Below are 20,678 nucleotides of genomic sequence, written 5' to 3' on the forward strand. Positions count from 1 at the left end.
TTCATCTATGACCCTTAACGGTGTGCTTCTCTTTTCACAGTATCCTTTAACATTTCATTTAAAGGGATAATATGTTAATTTGGAGAGCTGATGAAAAGGAAAAAGTATTTACTTTTACTTTTAATGGATCTGGTTTTCAGAATTTCAAGTAATGTATCTCTCTAAGAAGGACTGAATACTTCTCAATACATTTTTTGTAAAAGTATTCAGAAGAAAAACAAACTCTATTTTTAAAATTCCCAATTCTGGTCTTGTGTGGTTTATTTTCAAAAAATGATAAAGCACTATATAATAGTTCCAAGATTTTAACATTCTTTTTGAGCATAACAATAACCATCAAGCATTCACAACAACTGTTTTCTTTTTATGAGCTCAAAATAATATTTTTGAAGGAGGGTGTGAGGTAAGTATGCTTTAGGATATAGAAAGCAAAACTTCATTTAATTTTTAAATTTGAAAGTCTGGAATAAGATAGGGTATTATCCCCATCTTAATATGAAAAGTTAAGTGACTTGTGCAAGGTCCTGCCACTAGTTAAGTAGCAACATACAAATTTAAAAATCTAAGCCAAGATCCCAAGAATATATCACTTCTTGAGGATAAATATTACAGAGTACGGTATTTTTTCTCTGTGACTTAGGCTACTTTCCTGAATGCAAAATTCCTTTCTTTTGTTGGTTGATGTACAAATATCAATTCCAAATGTGTGTTTATTTTAATGTTATATCAGAAATGGTTCTCACTAGCTAGTGACAGAGAGTTGGGTTGATTTTCCTTTATAATTTTATCTTATCTTTCATTTCCTTGTTGAAAAATAGGCGCATGCCATCTTTTAAAAACTGGCTACAAATGTAGGTCACTGGAAGCAGTACTGAGCCTTTGCATGTTCTTTTCTTAGTCTTTTTAGTTTGCCAAAGAGGCTCTAACTGCGGCTGCCAGAGGAGAACTTAGAATTTTAAATAAGCTCTCATAAGTAGGGAGGGGGGAAAAAAAAGTGAAATCCTGGGGTCAAACAGCAAATTTCTGGCTCAACTAGCACCTGGTGGTTGTAAACACTAAAAAACATAGTCTGATAATTTTCTGAACAAATAAGATGTTGATAAAGAAATGACGGTAACATTTACTGATTATAGCTCCATCTTCAAAGGGCTCTTCTAATATTTGTCTTTATACTATGGACAAAAGATATACAGTGAGAAAATAGTTTTGGTAGGAAATACATTAAGTATTATATAGACGAGAAAAAGTAAAAACGCATGGGAAAATGCATTATATTATTGAGTAAGCAATATAGCTTGCAAAATAGAATGACAAAAGGGCCAGAAAGTAATTCTTAATTATTTATAAAGTGATATATTAAAACTACAACTTTGGAGATGATTATAATAAAAAAATATTCTAAAATATATTTGGTCAAAGGGTGTTTCTTTAACTTCATTCTTGTAGCTATCTCCATTTTTGGCAGAACAAATAAAACAAGATAAATCTGAGATATTTTTGTATTCTATTTATTCAGAAAGACTAGACTGCACTACCATATACTAAGAACAAACAAGTGACCACTCACTGGATTCAGAATTCTAATTCTTGTTCCATGATCAGTAAATAACAGATGGAGAGGAAACACAGGCCTAATCTTGACACCGAATTGACAGAGGAAAAGGAAACCTTTCTAACAGAAATTCAAACTTTATATTGTTTATCAACAATACTGCTACATCTAATTCTAAATTAATCGGTATCTCTGATCTCATTTATAACCAAAGAATCCAATAAAGCAAAAGATATGTGGTACAATGAACGAGATCTTAATAAATTATCTTAATATTTAGGTAAAGGTTGATATTTCAGGATATAAATTAACGCTTTCAAATTATTAAGACAGAAATTTAGTTTTTACTTACGTATTTTAAAGTCCATAAAAAGAATTCTGAAGATGCTAGTCTTAATTTTTGTACTTCATTACTAAACACCTAGTTGCTATACTCATTCATCCAATATGATATAGTTCATTTTAAATGAACTGTTACTTATTCTAAGATTTATGGATTATTATAAATTCATTTTCAATTACAAAATATTTTCTCTGTATTAAATGAGGCTTATCATAATTGATTTTAAATTTGAACTATTTATTTACTAATATGTTTGATGTTAACATTTATTATATGCTATAAGCCTTCAGTAAACATCAATGTAGTTATAACATTCTTATAGGTAGACATGTAATTATCCTAGGTACATATTAAAAAAATATAACTTTTAAGCTTCTTAAAACAATTCTAGCCCTGGCTGGTGTGGCTCAGTGGACTGAGTGCCGGCCTATAAATCGAAAGGTTGCTATTTGACTCCTGCTCAGGACACACACCTGTGTTGAGGGCCAGGTCCCCAGTTGCTGCTGTGCAAGTGGAAGCAAATTGATGTTTTTCTTGCACAGCGATGTTTCTCTCCCTCTCGTCCTCTCTCCCATTCCCTCCCTCTAGAAATAAAATAAAATCTTAAGAAAAAGAGGAATTCTAGCCTCCCACTTTGTAACGGAGCTGATGCCAAAGAGGGCATACAGATGGCCAACAGACATAGGAAAAGATACTCAATGTTGCTAATCACCGGAGAAATGCAAATTAAAACCACAATGAGATATCACATCACACCTGTCAGAATGGCTATATCAATAAATCAACAAACAACAAGTGTTGGAAGGATGTGGAGAAAAGGAAACCCCCATGCACTGTTGGAATGCAGACTGGTACAGACATTGTGAAAAACATGTGGAGTTTCCTCAAAAAATTAAGGAGCTGCCTTATGACCCAGTGATTCCACTTCTGGGAATATATTGAAAGAAACATGAAACACTAATTTGAAAAAATTATGTGCACCCCTATGTTTACTGAAACACTATTTAAAATAGCCAAGATTTGGAAGCAACCCAAGTGCCTATCAGCAGATGAGTGTATAAAGAGGCTGTATTATATTTACACAATGAAATATTACTCAGCCATAAAAAGGAAAGAAATCTTACCCTTTACAACAGCACGGATGGACCTGGAGAGTATGCTGCTAAGTGAAGTAAGCCAGCCAGGGAAAAACAAGTACGATATGACTTCACTCATATGTGGAATCTAATGAACCAAATAAACTAACAACAAAATAGAAACAGACTCAGATACAGAGAACAGACTGATAGCTGTTAGAGGGGAGGTGGTATGGGGGGCTAGGTGAAAAAGGTGAAATAATAAAGCAAAAAAACCCCCCAAAACAACACAACTCATAGACCCAGACAACAGTATGGTGATTACCAGAGAAAAATGCCGGTGGGGAGAGAGTAAAGGGGGGAATACACAGTGATGGAAGGAGACCTGACATGGGGTGGGAACCTGCAATACGATACACAGATGATGTATCATAGAATTGTGCACCTGACACCTATATAACTTCATTAGCTAATGTCACCCTGATAATTTCAATAAAAATTTAACACTTTGCTCTTGATGGTAGACATATGTCTGCCTGAATATTACCTATTGGCATGTCATCACCAAAAAATATTCAAAGTAAGTTTTAAAACTGACCTTAATATATTATGAATAGTATTTAAATTCTAAAAATCATTTTGCTTTAATTCATTAACTATTAATGCATAATATCATAGAGTTGAAATTATAAAAAGGATATAATAGAAAAATCTTAGCATTTTAACTTCTAAGGAAATGTTTGTATGTGCATGTGTGCATATATAATTTTTTATTTCATAAAAAGATCAGCCTATCTGATAAATATTTAAATATTTTAACATAAAAATATAAATTTTGATATTTTAGAAAACATTCCATAGAAAGGTTTAATGGAGAATACTTATGACTATATTTGAGATGATCAAGAAAATACTTTTAGATAAAAATGTTAACTGAAAAATACCATATGTATTTTTAAAAGCTTTAATGATATCACTTATACTGTTCTATAGGACTTTCTAAGGGGTGTAATTTTTCAGCGTTACATCTTAATGCTGATTTCCTGAAGGAGCTTTGACTACAATAGGCATGAATATGTTTTCAAAGGATGATGGATAAATTGCTGGGTGGTTATATATGTAAGGCAGCTGATGGAACTTTTTATCCTTTACTTGTCTTTTAGTTATATACAGTTTTAAGATAATTATGGTCTATAAGATTGTCTTTTTCCTTTTCTTGTACCAGCAATATCTGCCTTGGTTATAGATTCCAGAAATCCCCAATCATATATCATAAAAATAAAACTAAGCTATTACAACATTTGTCCCTCTATGTTGTATCTCTAAACATTGTTAATGTCTTGGTTTTTGTCATTCATGGTTGGGCTGTTTGATATAAACAAAATTTTAAGTATAATTCAATTGAGTTGGGCACCTGAAATCCTGACTGAATACTATGTAGAAAAACTTACTCATCCACATTAGTATTCAACATCTCATTTTAAATTACAAAGATATTGTGTTTATTTTTCTCAGAGATGCTAAAAACTTTATGCACTGGTGTTATGAAGAATACAAATAATTTAAGTTTTTATCAGCCATATTTTTCTAATCTAGTCTATTCTAAACATGTAAACAACAATGGGGCCACATAAAATATGTGTATGTTAAAATAATACTTTTAATATTTTTATAGAAAAACAATGGTATATTATTATTTTTAAAATATTCAAAATATACTTACTTATTTGAGAGAGAGAGAGAGAGTAGAGGAGAGAGATAAAGAGATACAGAGGGAGAAATATCAATGTGAGATAGATGCATTGATCGGTTGCCTCCTGTATGTGTCCCCACCAGGGATGAAAACCTGCAACCTAGATATGTTCCCTGACCAGGAATGGAACCTGCAAACTTTTGGTCAACTAACTGAGCCACCTGGCCAGGACAAGCATATTATTCTTTTAAATCAAATATTGTTTTAGCATTACATATTAAACATGTAAGAAATATAAAATGACAAACTCTGGCGGGGTAGCGAAGTTGGTTGGAGTCTGTCCCATGCACCAAAAGGTTGTGGGTTCTCTCCCTGGTCTGGGCACATAGGAGATGTAAACAATTGATGCCTGCTTGCCTGCCTGCCTGCCTGTCTCTATTTCTCTTCCTTCCTCTCTCTCTAAAATCAATAAACATATTCTTGGGTGAGGATTAAAAATAAACAAATCAAGATAAAAATGACAAGAATGAGAGTAGAGCTGCATAAAATATAAGATGGTCAAATTAAAATAGTTTAAAAATAAATCATTAAACATTTTTTTAAATCCTCACATGAGGACATACTCATTAATTTTAGAGAGAGGGGAAGGAAGAGAAAGCACGCGCGAGAGAGAAACATCAATGTGAGAGAGAAACATTGATCATTGCCTCCTGTAGGTACCCTGATCAGGGATTGAACCTGCAACCTAGGCATATGCTTTGACCAGGAATCAAAACAAACTTTTTCTAGAATTCTCTTATTATCATCACTATAAGTTTATTTGTTGTCAGTTTTTAAAAGCTTATTCAGCCCTGGCTGGTGTGGCTCGTAGACTGCTGGTTGCCGGTTTGATTCTCAGTCAGGGCACATGCCTGGGTTGCAGGCCAGGCCTCCAGTTGGGGGCATGCAAGAGGTAACCACACATTGATGTTTCTCTCCCTTTCTTTCTCCCTCCCTCTCTAAAAATAAATGAAATCTTTAAAAAAAATTTAAACTTATTCATATTTTCCCTACTTCTGATCTAAATTTTAAGTTAAAAAAATTGTTCAAGAACACTAATTTAAAAATGCAACTATTTAAGAAAAAAAATGTATGTATGGTCCCATTAGTGCCTTTTAAGAAAGCCCTTTAGATGTTATTTTTGCTTCCTTCTGTCTCTTAGTGTCTAGGGCTCCGATGAAATATCAGTTAGACCTCTCTATGTTGCTTCACATGTCTGGAGTTCTGTTCAATGTTCTTAATTTCCTTTTCTCTGTTCTTCAAACTGCAAAATTTCTGTTGATATGCCTTCACTTTTTTCCTTCCTCCATATATATAAACAATATTTCTTCAAAAAATGTTCAAAATGCAATACTGAATATATAGAATATATTCTATTTGATACCTGTAAAATGTTAGCAGGGTTTTCTTTTGCAGATGCAACCAACAGAGTATGCCCATTGATGATGCCTTCGGCCAGGAAATACTTGAAGAGCAAAGGAGAATAAATATTATATTTATCCTCTTCTGTAAAAAAGAAAAACAATTATAGTGAGAACCTTATCATATACCAAGCACACTCAGGTGTTTTTTATAATTTTTCTCCTTAAAACAAGTATATGATGTGGGGCAGTAATTATGTTTTCCTAGGGCACAGTCAGATAAGCTGAGAGACTTGTCTTGATAGTCAATGGGAAATAGGTGCTTTTAATGGAGTCTTCCTGATTCTATTAAAATCATTCTCCATCTACTACCCCACCTCTGCTGGCCACAAAATTTAAAGGATTATGTATGATTACATCAAAGAAATCAGAAAATCTCTTTCTTTACAAAGATGTTGTCAGGCAGTGCACCTATAAAATGGCCATTAGTGCCTATCAACCATTTTGTAAACATACACCTCATTTCTTTCATGTCACAATAGTTAAGCACTTAGTGTATGTAGCCTGATGATTAATATTTACAATAGTTGTAAAGATAGTATTATTCCTACAGTTTGGTCTTGGATTTTAAATTCAATACTAATTTAAATTTGAAGATTTTAATTTGATAGACTATTACTGTAAATTTGTAATAAATGCTTTCCTAGTAAATACTTTTTTTTACCTTTTATTATTCCCTCATCCTTCCTTCTTTCCTAATTGGAATGAAAAAATGGTAAACTAGGTCTCTTAGTTATATTTTTGAGGTTCTAAAATGAGTTACATTTTTGAGGTTTTGGGGCAGGACAACTTGAATCAACCTTTATTCTCTTCATATTACGAATAAGCTACATGCCTACACTTTTATACCAGCTTTCTTTCCTTTAATACTTTGAGCACAACACAAACAAGAAACTAAGGTAAATTTATTGTACTCTCTAAAAAGAAAGTAGCCATTATTAATTTATTTGACAAATATGAATTGAATTTCTATAATATGTCAGATATCATTAATATTTATAAAATCAAACTATTAAAAAATATTCCTAAGAAAGTTTGAACTTGTGGTAATGTTAGCACTGTGCAAAACCTCTTCCAGCTCTAATTCTAAAACCTGGATAAAATGTCATTAAAATTAATTATTTGAAGGCATTGGAAAGGAAGGAAAATCAGGCAGCAACCACAGTTGTTTTGTTTTGAAAGACAGTGATCACAACATGAAAGAATTTCAAGACTGGCTTTTTCACCTAAGAGTGTTCCCACCTTCCCTTAGCTCTGGAAGCATTATTTAATCATGTCCTTTCCAGGCTGAGGTAGAAGAATATGGATGGAGCTCAATGTTGTCACACAGGTGACCATTTGGGGGGGAAATCCTGGAACAGAGCTCCTGAAAGCTCATTACCTGTGCCCAGGTCCCTGGCTGACAACTAAGCAAGCATAAAGAAGAGAACAGGATAAAGTTGAAAGAAATAATTGAATTATGTGAGACTTGCAAATTTGCTGCTCTTTTGAAGGTATGCTTTCCTAATCTAGAGTAAAATCTTGTACAATAAAAGGCTGAAGTCTACTGACTTCAGGTGTCAGAGGAGGGAATTCAGTGCTAGGAGCATAGAAAGTGTGAGCTCTAAAATCTGAGTGAAAGTTTTGTACATATATTTTGGCTTTTGGGTAAACTTTGTGATTGCAATGAATAATCTTGTCTGACTAGGCTGAAAAAGCAACATTTGAAAGGTGGAAAACTGGGTAGAGATATTATCTGCTGCACAGTATACTTAAGTAAGAGCAAATAATTTAAGCCCAGGCAAGTTAATTATCTACTAAAACAAAAACTAGGAATCCTCAAAAAAATAAAATAGAATTCAGAATTACTACAACGCATTATTTACAATGTATAGATTTCAACCAAAAACTACTGAATATGACCCATACTAAAGAAAACACAATCCAAAGAAACTGATCCCAAATGGCCTCAAAAGTTGGATATAAATGAAAAAGACTTCAAAGAAGTTGTATGTTAAAAAAATTAAGAAAAATTTACGATAAGTGTTTTAAAATATGGTATCAATAAGTAAATAGAAAAAATATCAACAGTAATGAAAACTATAAAAGCAAACCAGATAGAACATTTGGAGCTTTAAATCATGACTCTTTAAATAAAAAATGTCGTTGGTGATCTCATGAGTAGATTAAAGATAGAGGAAGGAAAGAAAAAAAACAAATCTGAAGGCAGATCAACATAGATTATGCAATCTGAAGAACATAGAAAAGAAAATTAAGAAAACTGAACAGAACTCCAGAGACATGAGGAGCAATATAGAGAAGTCCAACCAATGTTTAATTGGAGTCTCAGTAATTGAGAAACAGAAATAAGCAGAAACAATATTTTAAAAAGTGATGGTCAAAATATGGCCAAAAATTTCCCAAGTTTGATGTAAGTGTTCAGTTACACACCCAAGAAGCACAAGAAACCTCTACTATGATAAATGCAAAGAAAGTCAAATACGAACATCATAAATTGCTGAATTCCAAAGATTGGAAGTAAATCTTGGAAGTGGCAGGAGAAAATGATGTGGCATACAGGGGTACAACAGTATGATTAACACTGATTTCTCATCTGAAACCAAGAAGGCCAGAAGAAATGGTGATTATATATTCAAAAAGTTGAAAAACAAACACAATTTATTCAAAAGTTGTAAATTCGCAAAACATTGAAAAAGTGAGGTGACAGCTGAGGCAATCAGCAGCAGGCTTGTGCTACAGACCATTAAAAGCTAAAAGAAAGTGACACAACATGGTAATTTGTATTTATAGGAAGGAAAAATGAATACAAATGATAAATATATGAGAAATTATAAAACACTGTAATCATGTATGTACATATTTATAAACATGTATGTAAGTGGATAAATTACTTTTCCTTTTAATTTCTTTAAAAAGACAACTGTTTAAAGAAAACTTGACAAAACTAAGATAGAAACAAATTATATTTGGAGATTTTATCATATATATCTTAGTAATTAACAGAAAAACTACAGAGAAAAATCATTATGAAAACAGAAAATATGAACAACCTCATCAACCACCTTAATCCACTTATATTACAGTTCCAGAAAAAAACATCTTCTTTTAAATGCATCTAGAATTTGCACAATAAACCATATGCTAATCCAATAAACATGTCTCAATACATTTCAAAACATTAAACTCTTAGAGTATGTTTTCGAATTATGATGGAAGACAATTAGAATTCAGTAACAAAAAGATATCTAGAAAACTCCAAATACCTTAAAATTGAAGCACACATTTTTAAGTAACTACAGATCAAAAAGCAATAAAAGAGAAAATCAGAAGATATTTTGAACTAAATGATTATAAAAATACAATATATGAAAAGTTTTGAGGAACAGCTAGAGCAGACCATGTAAGAATATGTATAGCTTTAAGCGCTTAATTAGAAAATAAAATAGGTTGTTTCATTTTAAGAAGCTAAATGATAAGGTCCTATAAAATTAAAACAAAGAAAGTGCAAAGAAATAATAAATAGGAATAATCAACTAATGAAAAACTAGAGAGAGAGAGAGAGAGAGAGAGAAAATTTACACTAAAAGCTGGTTTATGAAAAGATCAGTAAATTTTATTGATAAATCTCCACCTAGGCTGATCAAGGAAAAAAAGAAAGATGAAACACAAACTATCAAAACTGAGAATGAAATATATTTCATTCAAGATCTTACAAACATTGAAAGCATCAAAATAAGTACTATGAACTTTCATCAAAGATTTTCACAACTAGGAGAAATGGAAAAATTCCTTGAAGGATACAGATAATCAAAAATGAGAAAAGAAATAGGAAACCAGAACTAAATTCGTAATAAAAATTACCATCTCCACGCATGCACAAAAACTTCAGGCACAGGAAACTTCACTAGTAAACTCAATCAAATAGTTATGTTAGAAATATTAATCTTAAACAAACTCAAAAGAAAAATAGAAAAAGAAACAATTCTCAACTCACTTATTGTCCATTGTTACTTGGGTACCTAAGCCAGACAAAGACTTTAAAAAACTATAGACCATTTAAGGAAGAAATTATATCAACCCTACAGGTAATCTTTCAGAAAAAAAAGGATGGAGAGAAACACTTCAGCACTCATTTTATAACGCCATTGTAACCTGGATACCGAAGCTAGACCGCGACATCACAGGAAAAGAAAGCTACAGACTAATATGCCTCATAAACACATATAAAAATAATCCCTAAAATATCAAAAAATAAAAACCAGTAATATATTGAAAAATATAAACTTATACAAAACAGAATGGTAAAATGGAATACTTTTTTCCTGATATTAGGAACAATGAAAGATTATCCACTCTCACAACTTCTAATCAATAGTTTTCAGAAAGTCTTAGCCACGTAATAAGCTATGAAAAAGAAATGAAAGGCACACGGATTGGAAAACATGAAGTAAATCAGTCTTCACATGCAGACATTGTCACTTATGAAGGCTAAATTAAGGAATATCTTAAGGTTGTACCATGGAAAGTCATTGTATAAAAATCCATTGTACTTCTAAAAACTAGTAACAAACACTACAAACTGAAATTTTGAAAATTCCATTTACAATTGGTTTCAAAAACATGAAATATTTTGGATAACTTTAACAAAATATGTGCATAAACGAGCTCTACATTTAAAAGTACAAAACATTTGAGAGTAAAAGTCAACCTAAGCAAATTGACTGGTATATAATGTTCAAGATGAAAAAGTCAAACCTTTCCAAACTAATGTATAGAGTTAATAAAATTCCAGTAAATCCCAGTAAAAGTTTTGGAGAAACTGACAAACTAATTCTAAAGTTTACACAGAAATTCAAAGGCCCTAGAATAGCCAAAAGATTTGAAAAAGAACACAGTTGGAGGATTTAATGTGTGATTTCAAGATTCACTATAAAGCTACAACAATCATGGCAATATGGCATTGGCAAAAGAATAGAAATATAGATCATTATAAAAGAATTGAGAGTCCAAAAATAAACCTACATAAATGATTTTTGACAAGACTGGAGAAATAACTGTTTTTTCAGCAAGTGATCCTGGAATAGCTGGATACCAATATAAAAAACAAAACAAAACAAAACAATAAAAACCTCAATCTCACCTCATCTTACATCCAATCAAAAACAAGAAAATTCTAATATTACTTCATACTAACCCAAATATTACCTTGAAATGGTTCACGAAACTAAATATAAAAACTGAAACAATAAAACTATTAGAAGAATACATACAGAAAAATCTTTATAACTTTGAAATAGATAAAGATTTCTTAGAATAGTATATGGAAGTATGAACCACAATAGAAAAAAATGAATAAATTGAAGTTCATCAAAATTCTACAAATTTCTTTTGAAAAGATGCCATAAAGAAGATAAAAAGGCAAGCTATGGAGAGAAAATATTTGCAATACATGCATCTGACAATATATGTATCTAGTATACATATTAAAAACTCTTACAGTTCCCCAATATAAAAATGAGTAAAAGAAGGTATGTGTCTGAATAGTTAGCAAACATACAAAAAAATGTTCAACATACATAACATCAAAAAATACAAATTAAAAGTACTGCTAAAAATCACTATATTCCCACTAGAATAGATAAAATGAAACTGCAGTCCCAAGTTATTAACTGAGAAATGGATGAAATAAAATGCTCCTGTGTTGCCAGTGTCAGTACAAAACAGTCCTGCTTACTTTGGAAAAGAGTTTGGCCATTTCTGATAAAGCTAAACATATACTTTCATAGGAACCAGCAATTTCATCTCTGCATATTTACCCAAGAAAGATAGAAACACATGTCCATAGATAGCTTTATACAGAGTGTTTATGGCAGCTTTGTAATAGCCCGAAACTGGAAATAGCACGATTGTTCATCAATTTGTGAACAGAGAAACAAAAGATACTGTCACAAATGAAATACTACTCAACAATAAAAGAAATGAACTACTGATATGCACGCAAACACATGTATGAATCTCAAAAACATTAAAAGAAGCCAGACACAAAAAGTACATGAGGTATGAATGCCATATGGTACGTGATATTATAGAGAAAACAAACCTAATCTATAGTGATAGAGAGAGGATGTAGGTGCTTGGGGCCAGGAAACATTTTAGGCATGAGGAAATTTTCTGGGATGATGGAAATGTTTTATATCTTGATTGTTGTGGCAGTTACATGAGTATATACCTGTGCAAAAACTCACTAAAATATACACGTAAAGTTAGTTCATTTTATTGTATATAAATTACAATTCAGTAAATACAGTTAGTTTCCTAAGGTGCAACTAAAACACCAGGTGGTAACTTGTTTATAAATCTTCTCAGCACAGTATATGAGAGCTAATCCATGATCAAAACGACAGTTTATATGATGTTTAATTTTATATGTTAAAGAATACAGCTTGTTCTTGACTACTACTCTCATCACAACTTAAAGTTAATATATACAAATCTAAAAGACACAAAATGTGTTTCATGTGGATTTAGGAGCATTTTATGAGTTTTTGTGTGGAAAATGCCTTCGCTGTGTCTCTGCGCCGCTTATAACTGGCAGGTGGAAACGCGAGGCACAAATGTGGATGCGATGACAAGAACTGTCCATTGATTGATAGAGTTATCACACTGGAAAAAATGCTCATTTTATATAACTAAGAATTTGTCTGTATTCCACTTTAGAACAAAATAGAAAGTCATGTTTAAAAAAAGAATTAATTTTTGTATTAGTTTTAAATCAGTTTACAGAAGCAACCATATAAATTAAGGTCATTATAAATCAATGATGTAAGAAACATATCAGATATTAAAATTTTTCATTTCTAAGGTTAATATTTTCATGTGAAAAATATGAATTTTTTAAAAAAATTCACCAATCATCTACCACCCTCATAAAATGATTGCTACAATTTGTTATAATTCCTTCCAGTACTTTTTCTGTGGATGTCTTCTTACATGGTTATAATTACTGCTGGATTTTGATTCCTACTTTTTTTCACTTAATCTCACATGTTCATAGTCTTGTAACTGTCATGTATAAGTCTGCATACTATTCAATACATTTATGTACCATAATTTACTTAGTCAGGCTTTTGTTACTATTAAGTATAGAACTATAAAGATGCCTCAAATTCCACATGTCTAAAATTAAACTCAGTAACATTATTTCTTTCAACCAAATGCAATCTTTCAGTTTTTAGAAAATTAGGATTTACTCTTGATACCTCTTTTCTCTCTCTCACCAACCCACTCCTTTTCTCATCTGTAAAGTCCTGTTAAATTTCTTTTCAAAGTATTTCTGGAATTTAATCACTTCCCTCCATGCCAATGACATGTTGCTACCAACAACTCTTGCCTAGAAAACTGCAATAGCCTCTAACTTATTTCTTTGCATCCACTGTAATCTTCTTTCACTTTAGTAGTAACCTTAGAACCACAAACAGGAGCATCACGTCACTTCCCTCCTTAAAGCCTTTCAGTGGTTTCTTACTGCTCTTGGGAGAAAGAACTAAATCCTTTAACCTGGCCTACAGGCTCTGCATGGTATAGCCCAAGAGCAGAGTTTAATGTACATAAAAATATTTGTGTTAAAAATGGTGTAATAGCCACATTTTTCCCTTTAAAATGTACATGATTATTGTTTAACAAATTTTTAGTAAAGAAATAAATCAAAACTATTGTAATTAGAAAAATACTCTGTAAGAAAATGAACTATATTAGAAAAATACTACATACACTAGTGAAACTTACTAGTAGATAATAAAAAAACATTGGGTGATTTATCATTAGTGAGCAGGGACAATAGCAATTAAACTAAATGGCAGAGTTCCTCTTTTTTCTACCTATCTCTTAAATGAGTGAAGGTTTTGACTTTTTTCTTACCTACAGACAATCCCTACTGATCTTATCTAGATCCATAGCTTAAATTACTATCTCCAGTCTAGTCGCCATACTGCATCTTAACTTTGGATTGTTGGATGCATTACTTCGCTTTTTGACTAGCTTATCCCCCCAAATTCTCCCAGATCCAGATTACGTAGCCCCATTTTTTTGAGAAGCCTGGGTGAGATGATCACAGTGATTTGAAGCATCGTGGTAAATCGTATAGTAGCATTTAACAAAAGAGTGAAATTTTCCCACTAAGCTGCAAGATCCTCACGGCAGAGTGTGCTTCTCACTGGTAAAACCCTAGTACTGGGCACATATTATACCATCTAGTAAATATTTGTAGAATTAATTTAGGAAAAAACAAACAAAAGTCCATCCTTGTCTTGTAAATCAGCCAGATCTACTGTATTTTGCTGAAAGCACACCCTAACACATACACACACACTCTGTAATAGTTATCAACTCTTTTGTTTTCAAAGACTCCTATGAGGCACAAAAAACTAATAGGAGGAACATCACCTATTTAGGGATTAGCAAGCTAAAAATTACCAATTTTGTGCAAGAAATTTTGAGGTTTTACAATAAGCATTTAATTAATCTATTTAGTGAATCCCCATAGCACTGGGCAAGCAAAAACGGTAATGATGCGACTGAACTGCCAAAAAGCAAATGCAGTTTGGCCAGAATTAATAGTCTAATTCCTAGGTTGAGAGAGATGATTGTCTTCATCTACTTTAGTAGTTGACTAGACTGACAGTAATAGAGTTCATTTGGGTTATTTACACAAACTAAAGTATCTCCAGAATAGTGTGGCCAGGATGGTAAAGTGACTTACAAGCATGAGAAATGAGATATTTGGCTTGAAGGAAAAGAGACCCAAGGGGTGCAAGGGAGCTGTCCTCACATACTTGATAGGCTGTCGTGTGGAAATGGAATTACACTTGCTCATTGGCCCCCAAAGGGTAGAAGGAAGCCTAGAGGATAGAAAGAAAAGGAGTATCATCTTTGCCTTATATCAGAGTCCAAATGAGCTGCCCGTATCATTCCACTGAGACTGCTCTCAAAGTCAGCAAGGACTTTCTAATTATCTAATTTCTCGGACACTTTTAAATCTTTATCTTATTTCATTCATTTATTGCAGTTATTAGCATGGGCAATTTTCTTCTTGGAACTATACACTCCCTCTCCACCCATGTCCCTGTTAAGACACTCCTTGCTCTTAGTTTTGCTGTTTCTTTTGCCATTCTTTTTATGTGTACACACACACACACATACACACACACACACACACACAGAGCTTATATATAGCACTCAATTTTTTGGTATATAAATACGAAGTGGTTTGGTTTTTTTTTTCAGTCATTTCCATTATGCTGTGAAAATCTTCCTTTTGTCATCTCTTATTGACATCTACAGCTGATTGCTTGATTTTTCCTCACCACCAGTTCCAATTATTAAAACTCAGAACAGTCAAGTATAAAACTTTAATATTCAATGCGAAGCTTTTCCTCCTTTCCCTTAAATGCAGACTAAGCATGTGACTTCAAGGTCTTAATGTGGCAGAGGGATCCTAAGGGAAAAAAAGTTCTAAAATACCTATTCCTCCACATTGTCTCTCCAAGCCCTAGTTATGTAATGGGGAGAGCGGGGCAGTGGAAAAGCAGCAGAGGTCAGCTTACATGATTAGCTCTCCGGTGCCGGCAGAGAGGTGCCCATAGCCTCACTCTGAGCTGGTCTAGTCAAACCTGCTGCTTGTGGCCTACAGAGCTACAGTGGTTTCCATGCGGGTGATACGAGTAGTTTTCATGGATAGTGCTGCTTCATTCTGGCCTCATCTGCCACTACAAAACCATTCAAAGAGGTAGAGTATAGTGTTTTGGGGGCTGGCCAGTATTCATATTCAGTTTCTTCTCTGGAAATGTTAGTTATCACTCTCATTATCTTAGGTATTTACACAATTTATTCTAGCATGCCTCCCTCTCCTTTTTACATCAGACTCAGGAAACATAACATGCACTACTCTCTAACAGGCTTGCACGTTCAATCTGTAAGCAATCTGATGGGAAATGAAAATGCCAGTCCCTGCTTTCTGTAAACATTCTCGATGTCTATGACTGATGCTCTTGGACTTGTGCTCTCTTACTTGCTTGAGCCGAGGGTTACTTTTTACTGCAAATGTTGTGTCCTTGCTCTCTCCAGTCCTTGCCTGTATTGTCTGGTAAGGATGGTGACGGTGGTGGATTATGAGTGATTAGTTGTGCTAGTTCATTGGACCTGCAAAGAGGCATTTAACTCCAATTGTGGGAAAGGGGGAACTTAAACCTTTGTCTTCTTTTTCTCACTTTGGGCTAGTCCCCAATCTTGAGGAACTGAATATCCTACTAAAAATAGTAAATAGCTCATCTCACTGACCACTAACTATATGTTAAACAGTGCAATGCGCTTCTCATTGCATTAGCTCACTTAATCTTCATAATAACCTTATAAGATAAATGTTATTACTCTCTATCTTATAGGTAAAGGAACTAAGGCACAGAGAATGCCAGCAGCTTGTTTAAGGTGACACAGCTAGTGAAGAGCAGAAGCACAATCTAACTCTGGGCATCCAGTTCCAGAGGCTGATCTTCACTGCTTCCATGGGTTTGTTTTTCCTTTATCTATCTCTTAAATAATAATGTGCCTAGGCTTTAGATTTTTGACTTGCTTTTCTTTTAACATTAGTTGTTCTTAGACTTTTTTGGAGTCCCAGACCATTCTAAGAATCTGACACAAATTATATATGCTACTCTAAAAACATACATAGTCATACACAAATTAGCATGTAATGTTAGGGAATTTAGAGACCCCTAAAGTTCCATCAAAGGACTCTCAGAAGTCTTATAAACCTGGATTTTCTAGTACATGCATATAACGTCATCTAAAAAATGTTTAAAAAGACATTAGTTAAATAATGTGAGAAAACCCACTTATTTTTCTCCAACCTAAATTTATTATCCACATATTCAACTATTTACTAGGTAGAAATACTTGGAACATAAAATTCATTATGTTTAAACTGAACTCATTACTTTACCTCAACCCTGTTCATTCTTTCTCTTTTCTGACTTTACCTAATGGTAACAACTCCAAACTTTCTGGGTCCCAAAATCTGGGAATCATTGTACCTCCTGTCTCTCTATCTCCCACACATTTATGTAGCAGAGAAGTAGAAATCAATCTTAGGTACCTATTAAAAAGAGTAAAGTGTAGGGAAATGGCATTTCATATTGGAGTAGTATAAGCAAAGTGAAACAATTACAGTATAATATAGATAATGAAATACAGAAATAGAAAGGTTAGGTAGTGTTGTTATCCCATCCCATAGTGTGTTGTTACCCCCATCAAACTATGGTAGTATGTTTATGATTAAAGTCTTAAAAGTGTAGGTGCAAACATCAACTTGTGTTTAGAATAGGGCAATTAGTATTTCTACCACTTGAAGTTCTTACTTTATTCCTACAGTACAGCCTTCATGATATGTCTCCACACTCAAAATACTCCATGACTACCTCTATCTTACTACTATAAATCAATTGTTTTTAACCAGGTTTTCAAATCAATAATTAATTCATGTACCCATTTATTTATGGTGCCCTTACATGTTTCCCATGATCTCAGAGCTTAAGGTCTACTGAATAAGATACATAATCGGGAATTTTCCATAAAGTATAATAAGTACCATGATAAGGAAAATAAGGAATACTATAGAAGCATAGAGGAGGAATACTAAGTGAGGGTGAGGGGAAGAAAAGCAACAGTTAAAGAAGACTTTCTGGAAGACATATATAAGTGGAGACGAAAAGGATGATTTAGAGTTAGGAAAAGAGGGGAAAAAATGATGCAGTGAGAGAGAACTTGAAGCAAATGCCTGGAAGGAGATAAGAGATTGGGACTTCGATGGAATTAAAGGGTTAGGGTGATAAGCACAAAGCTGGAGGAAGGGGGTGAGAGGATGAGCAGAGATAAGGCCAAAGCGCATCAGCAGCGTCAGATTATTAAAGGCCTTACAGTCTAAGTGCACAGAGAGGTTTTAAGCAAGTATATATATCATGGTCCGATTTTAATATCACAAAGTTCATTCTGGCTGCAGTAAAATATGGATTGAAACAAGGGAACATCAGGGACAACCTAAGCCTTTTCATCCACATAAATATCTGTGCATTAAATATGTTCTGTTCATAGTTATTCCATGTGTAGTCAAGATCCTGTTAAAGTTCACAATGGGTAAAAACCAAAATTTACACTACCTAACAACATTGAACCCATTGTAAATGCTTAAATACTTCAGAACAAAAGGTCAGCGGTTTTACTAAACAGCTACACTGATGTTTATTTCAGACTTTTCTGAAATCTAACCTATTTCAGATTTTTAACCAGTTCCTGGTATTCTTGCCCTTGTGTATTTCCTGTCCTTGAGTGTGGGTGGAACCTGGAACTGCCTTCTAACCAAAGGAATAGGGTAGAGGTGACAGGATGTCATATCCGTTACATAAGAACGTAACATCTGCGTTGAGGAGAGACGTTCTCCCTTACTGGTTCTGAAGAAATAAGACCATTCTGTACCCTGCCCTTGCAGCGCAGCCTCCGTTGACAGCCAGCAAGAAACTGAATGCCAACAGCATGTGAGCTTCAAAGCAGAACTTCCGCTGCTGAGCCTTCAGATGAGAACCCAGCCCTGGCTGACACCTTGACAGCTGGCTTGCAGAGGACCCAGCTAGCTGTGCCTGGCCTCCTGACCCACAGAAGCTGTCAGATAATAAATGTGTGTTGTTTTTAAGCTGCTAAGTGTGTGGTAATACTGTTATACTGCAATAGGTAACTAATATAAAAGTAAAACCTTAACTAGTTCTAATTGTTTACTATCTTATATTTTATCTTCTTTTAGACCTAAAACTGTACAATTAATGTAAAAGATTAATTTAAAACTAATGCATTCTTAAATATCACCTAACTTGTATTTTAATTACTGATAACTTCTGAAGCTTTTTGATGCTCAATATCTCTGCAAACAGATCAAGATCTTTTATTTATTTATTTTTTTAAAAGCTGTGTAAACTCTATGCCATTCCTTCACTTTTGATATTTTCAGGTGTTCCACATTTACCCCCGTACTAGAATGTCAGAAAACAATTTATATTAAAAAAAAATTCTCAAAGCCTATTCTAGTCCTAAAGACTAAAACATGTTGTAAAAGTCTACTTCCGATTTTCAAAGTAAATGTAGGCATCTCTTAGTACTTCAATTTACTCCTCAGAGAATGGCCTTTTATGAATTCGTATTAATTTATCCTGTTGTATTCCGAAGGTCCAAAGTAGGCCCACCTGGGGTACTGTGGCCGTGCTCACTATCTGTAGTGTCCATAGTTACAGTGCTAATGAAGCTGTAAATACACTACCCTGAAGGTCACAGTCATGAGCACATACACCCTACATGCCTGCAGAATTGTCTTGGTTAATAAGTAATGTATTTCAAGAGACATGGTTAAAAATTGGAAATCTATAGTGGAAAGTCATTAATGCAAATCATCTTCATGTTTTAATTTTCTCTTCTGGAATTAAAAAAAAATCTTTTAGTGATAAGCAATATAGTCATGCCGTAGGCTGCTAACTACTGATTTTAAATTTCCATATTTAGTTTGTATTTAGAATTACTCATTTCTTTCTTTCTTTTTTTAATGCTCACCCAAGGACATGCTTACTGATTGAGAGAGAGGGAAAGGGAGGGAGATACGGGAGGGAGATACCGAGGGAGAGAAATATCAGTCAGTTCCCAACTGGGGACTGAACCCATAACCTAGGCATGTTCTGTAACCAGGAATCAAACCTACAGCCTTTCAGTTTACAGAATAATGTTCCAACCAACTGAGCCACACCGACCAGGGAGAACTATTCATTTCTTATGGAAGATTTCATCCATTGTATAAGTTGTATTGACTTGGGGAATGAAGAAAAGTAGAGAATCCAGTAGAAAAGACTCCTTCTGCTAATCTGATCTTTCAAAGAAATGTAAAAATGCTTATAAAGTTTGCTTTAAGGTTTTATAAATAAAACAAGCTAGTAGATGAAAAAACTAAATTTACTTTATTTTTATTTTTATGCATATTTTTAAATATCTTATACATATAGAAGTTGATAGAAGGGCATAAATAATACTGAAAATATTCATAGTAATAGTTCTACAGGAAGACCATAAAGGCAAGGCCTTTGTTTTGTAACTTATATTCTTTTATTTAATCATTAATTTAACAAATAGTTATTGAATACCTAGCATAATGTTTTGATGAACTGCCATTTCATCACAAACACAGTTTTAAAAAAATGTTACTATGCTTCAGTTATGCTTGAGTTTTTCCTGCATTACTTAACATAAAAAAAACAAGACAAAACAAAACAAACAACTCCTTAGCTAGATCACCAAGCTGATCATGCAACTGTTCTGTTTCCATATAACTGCAGACAACAAAGTCATGAGGTTTTCTGCCCCTAATAACAAGGATCTCCTTCCCTCCAGCTTTTAGTAACATGGACCTCACGTCCTTTTTGCCTTCGTTGGCAGCATTCTCAAAGTACAAATATCTACTAAAAATCTGTTC

General features: G+C 33.4%; 1 protein-coding gene across 1 annotated transcript in view; it reads right to left on the bottom strand.

Annotated features, from left to right (window-relative positions):
* The window catches only part of ELP4 (elongator acetyltransferase complex subunit 4), a 197,203-nt gene that overhangs the window by 166,441 nt on the left and 10,084 nt on the right, over positions 1-20,678 (bottom strand). Inside the window, exon 3 of the mRNA XM_054585963.1 lies at positions 6,088-6,209. Within this exon, the coding sequence (XP_054441938.1) occupies positions 6,088-6,209 (122 nt within the window). The remainder of the gene's footprint in view (positions 1-6,087; positions 6,210-20,678) is intronic.

The sequence above is a fragment of the Pteronotus mesoamericanus genome, unplaced genomic scaffold, assembly GCF_021234165.1.
Source record: "Pteronotus mesoamericanus isolate MK-2021 breed Mesoamerican mustached bat unplaced genomic scaffold, CSHL_Meso_final contig_90, whole genome shotgun sequence".
NCBI classification, from domain to species: Eukaryota; Metazoa; Chordata; class Mammalia; order Chiroptera; family Mormoopidae; genus Pteronotus; species Pteronotus mesoamericanus.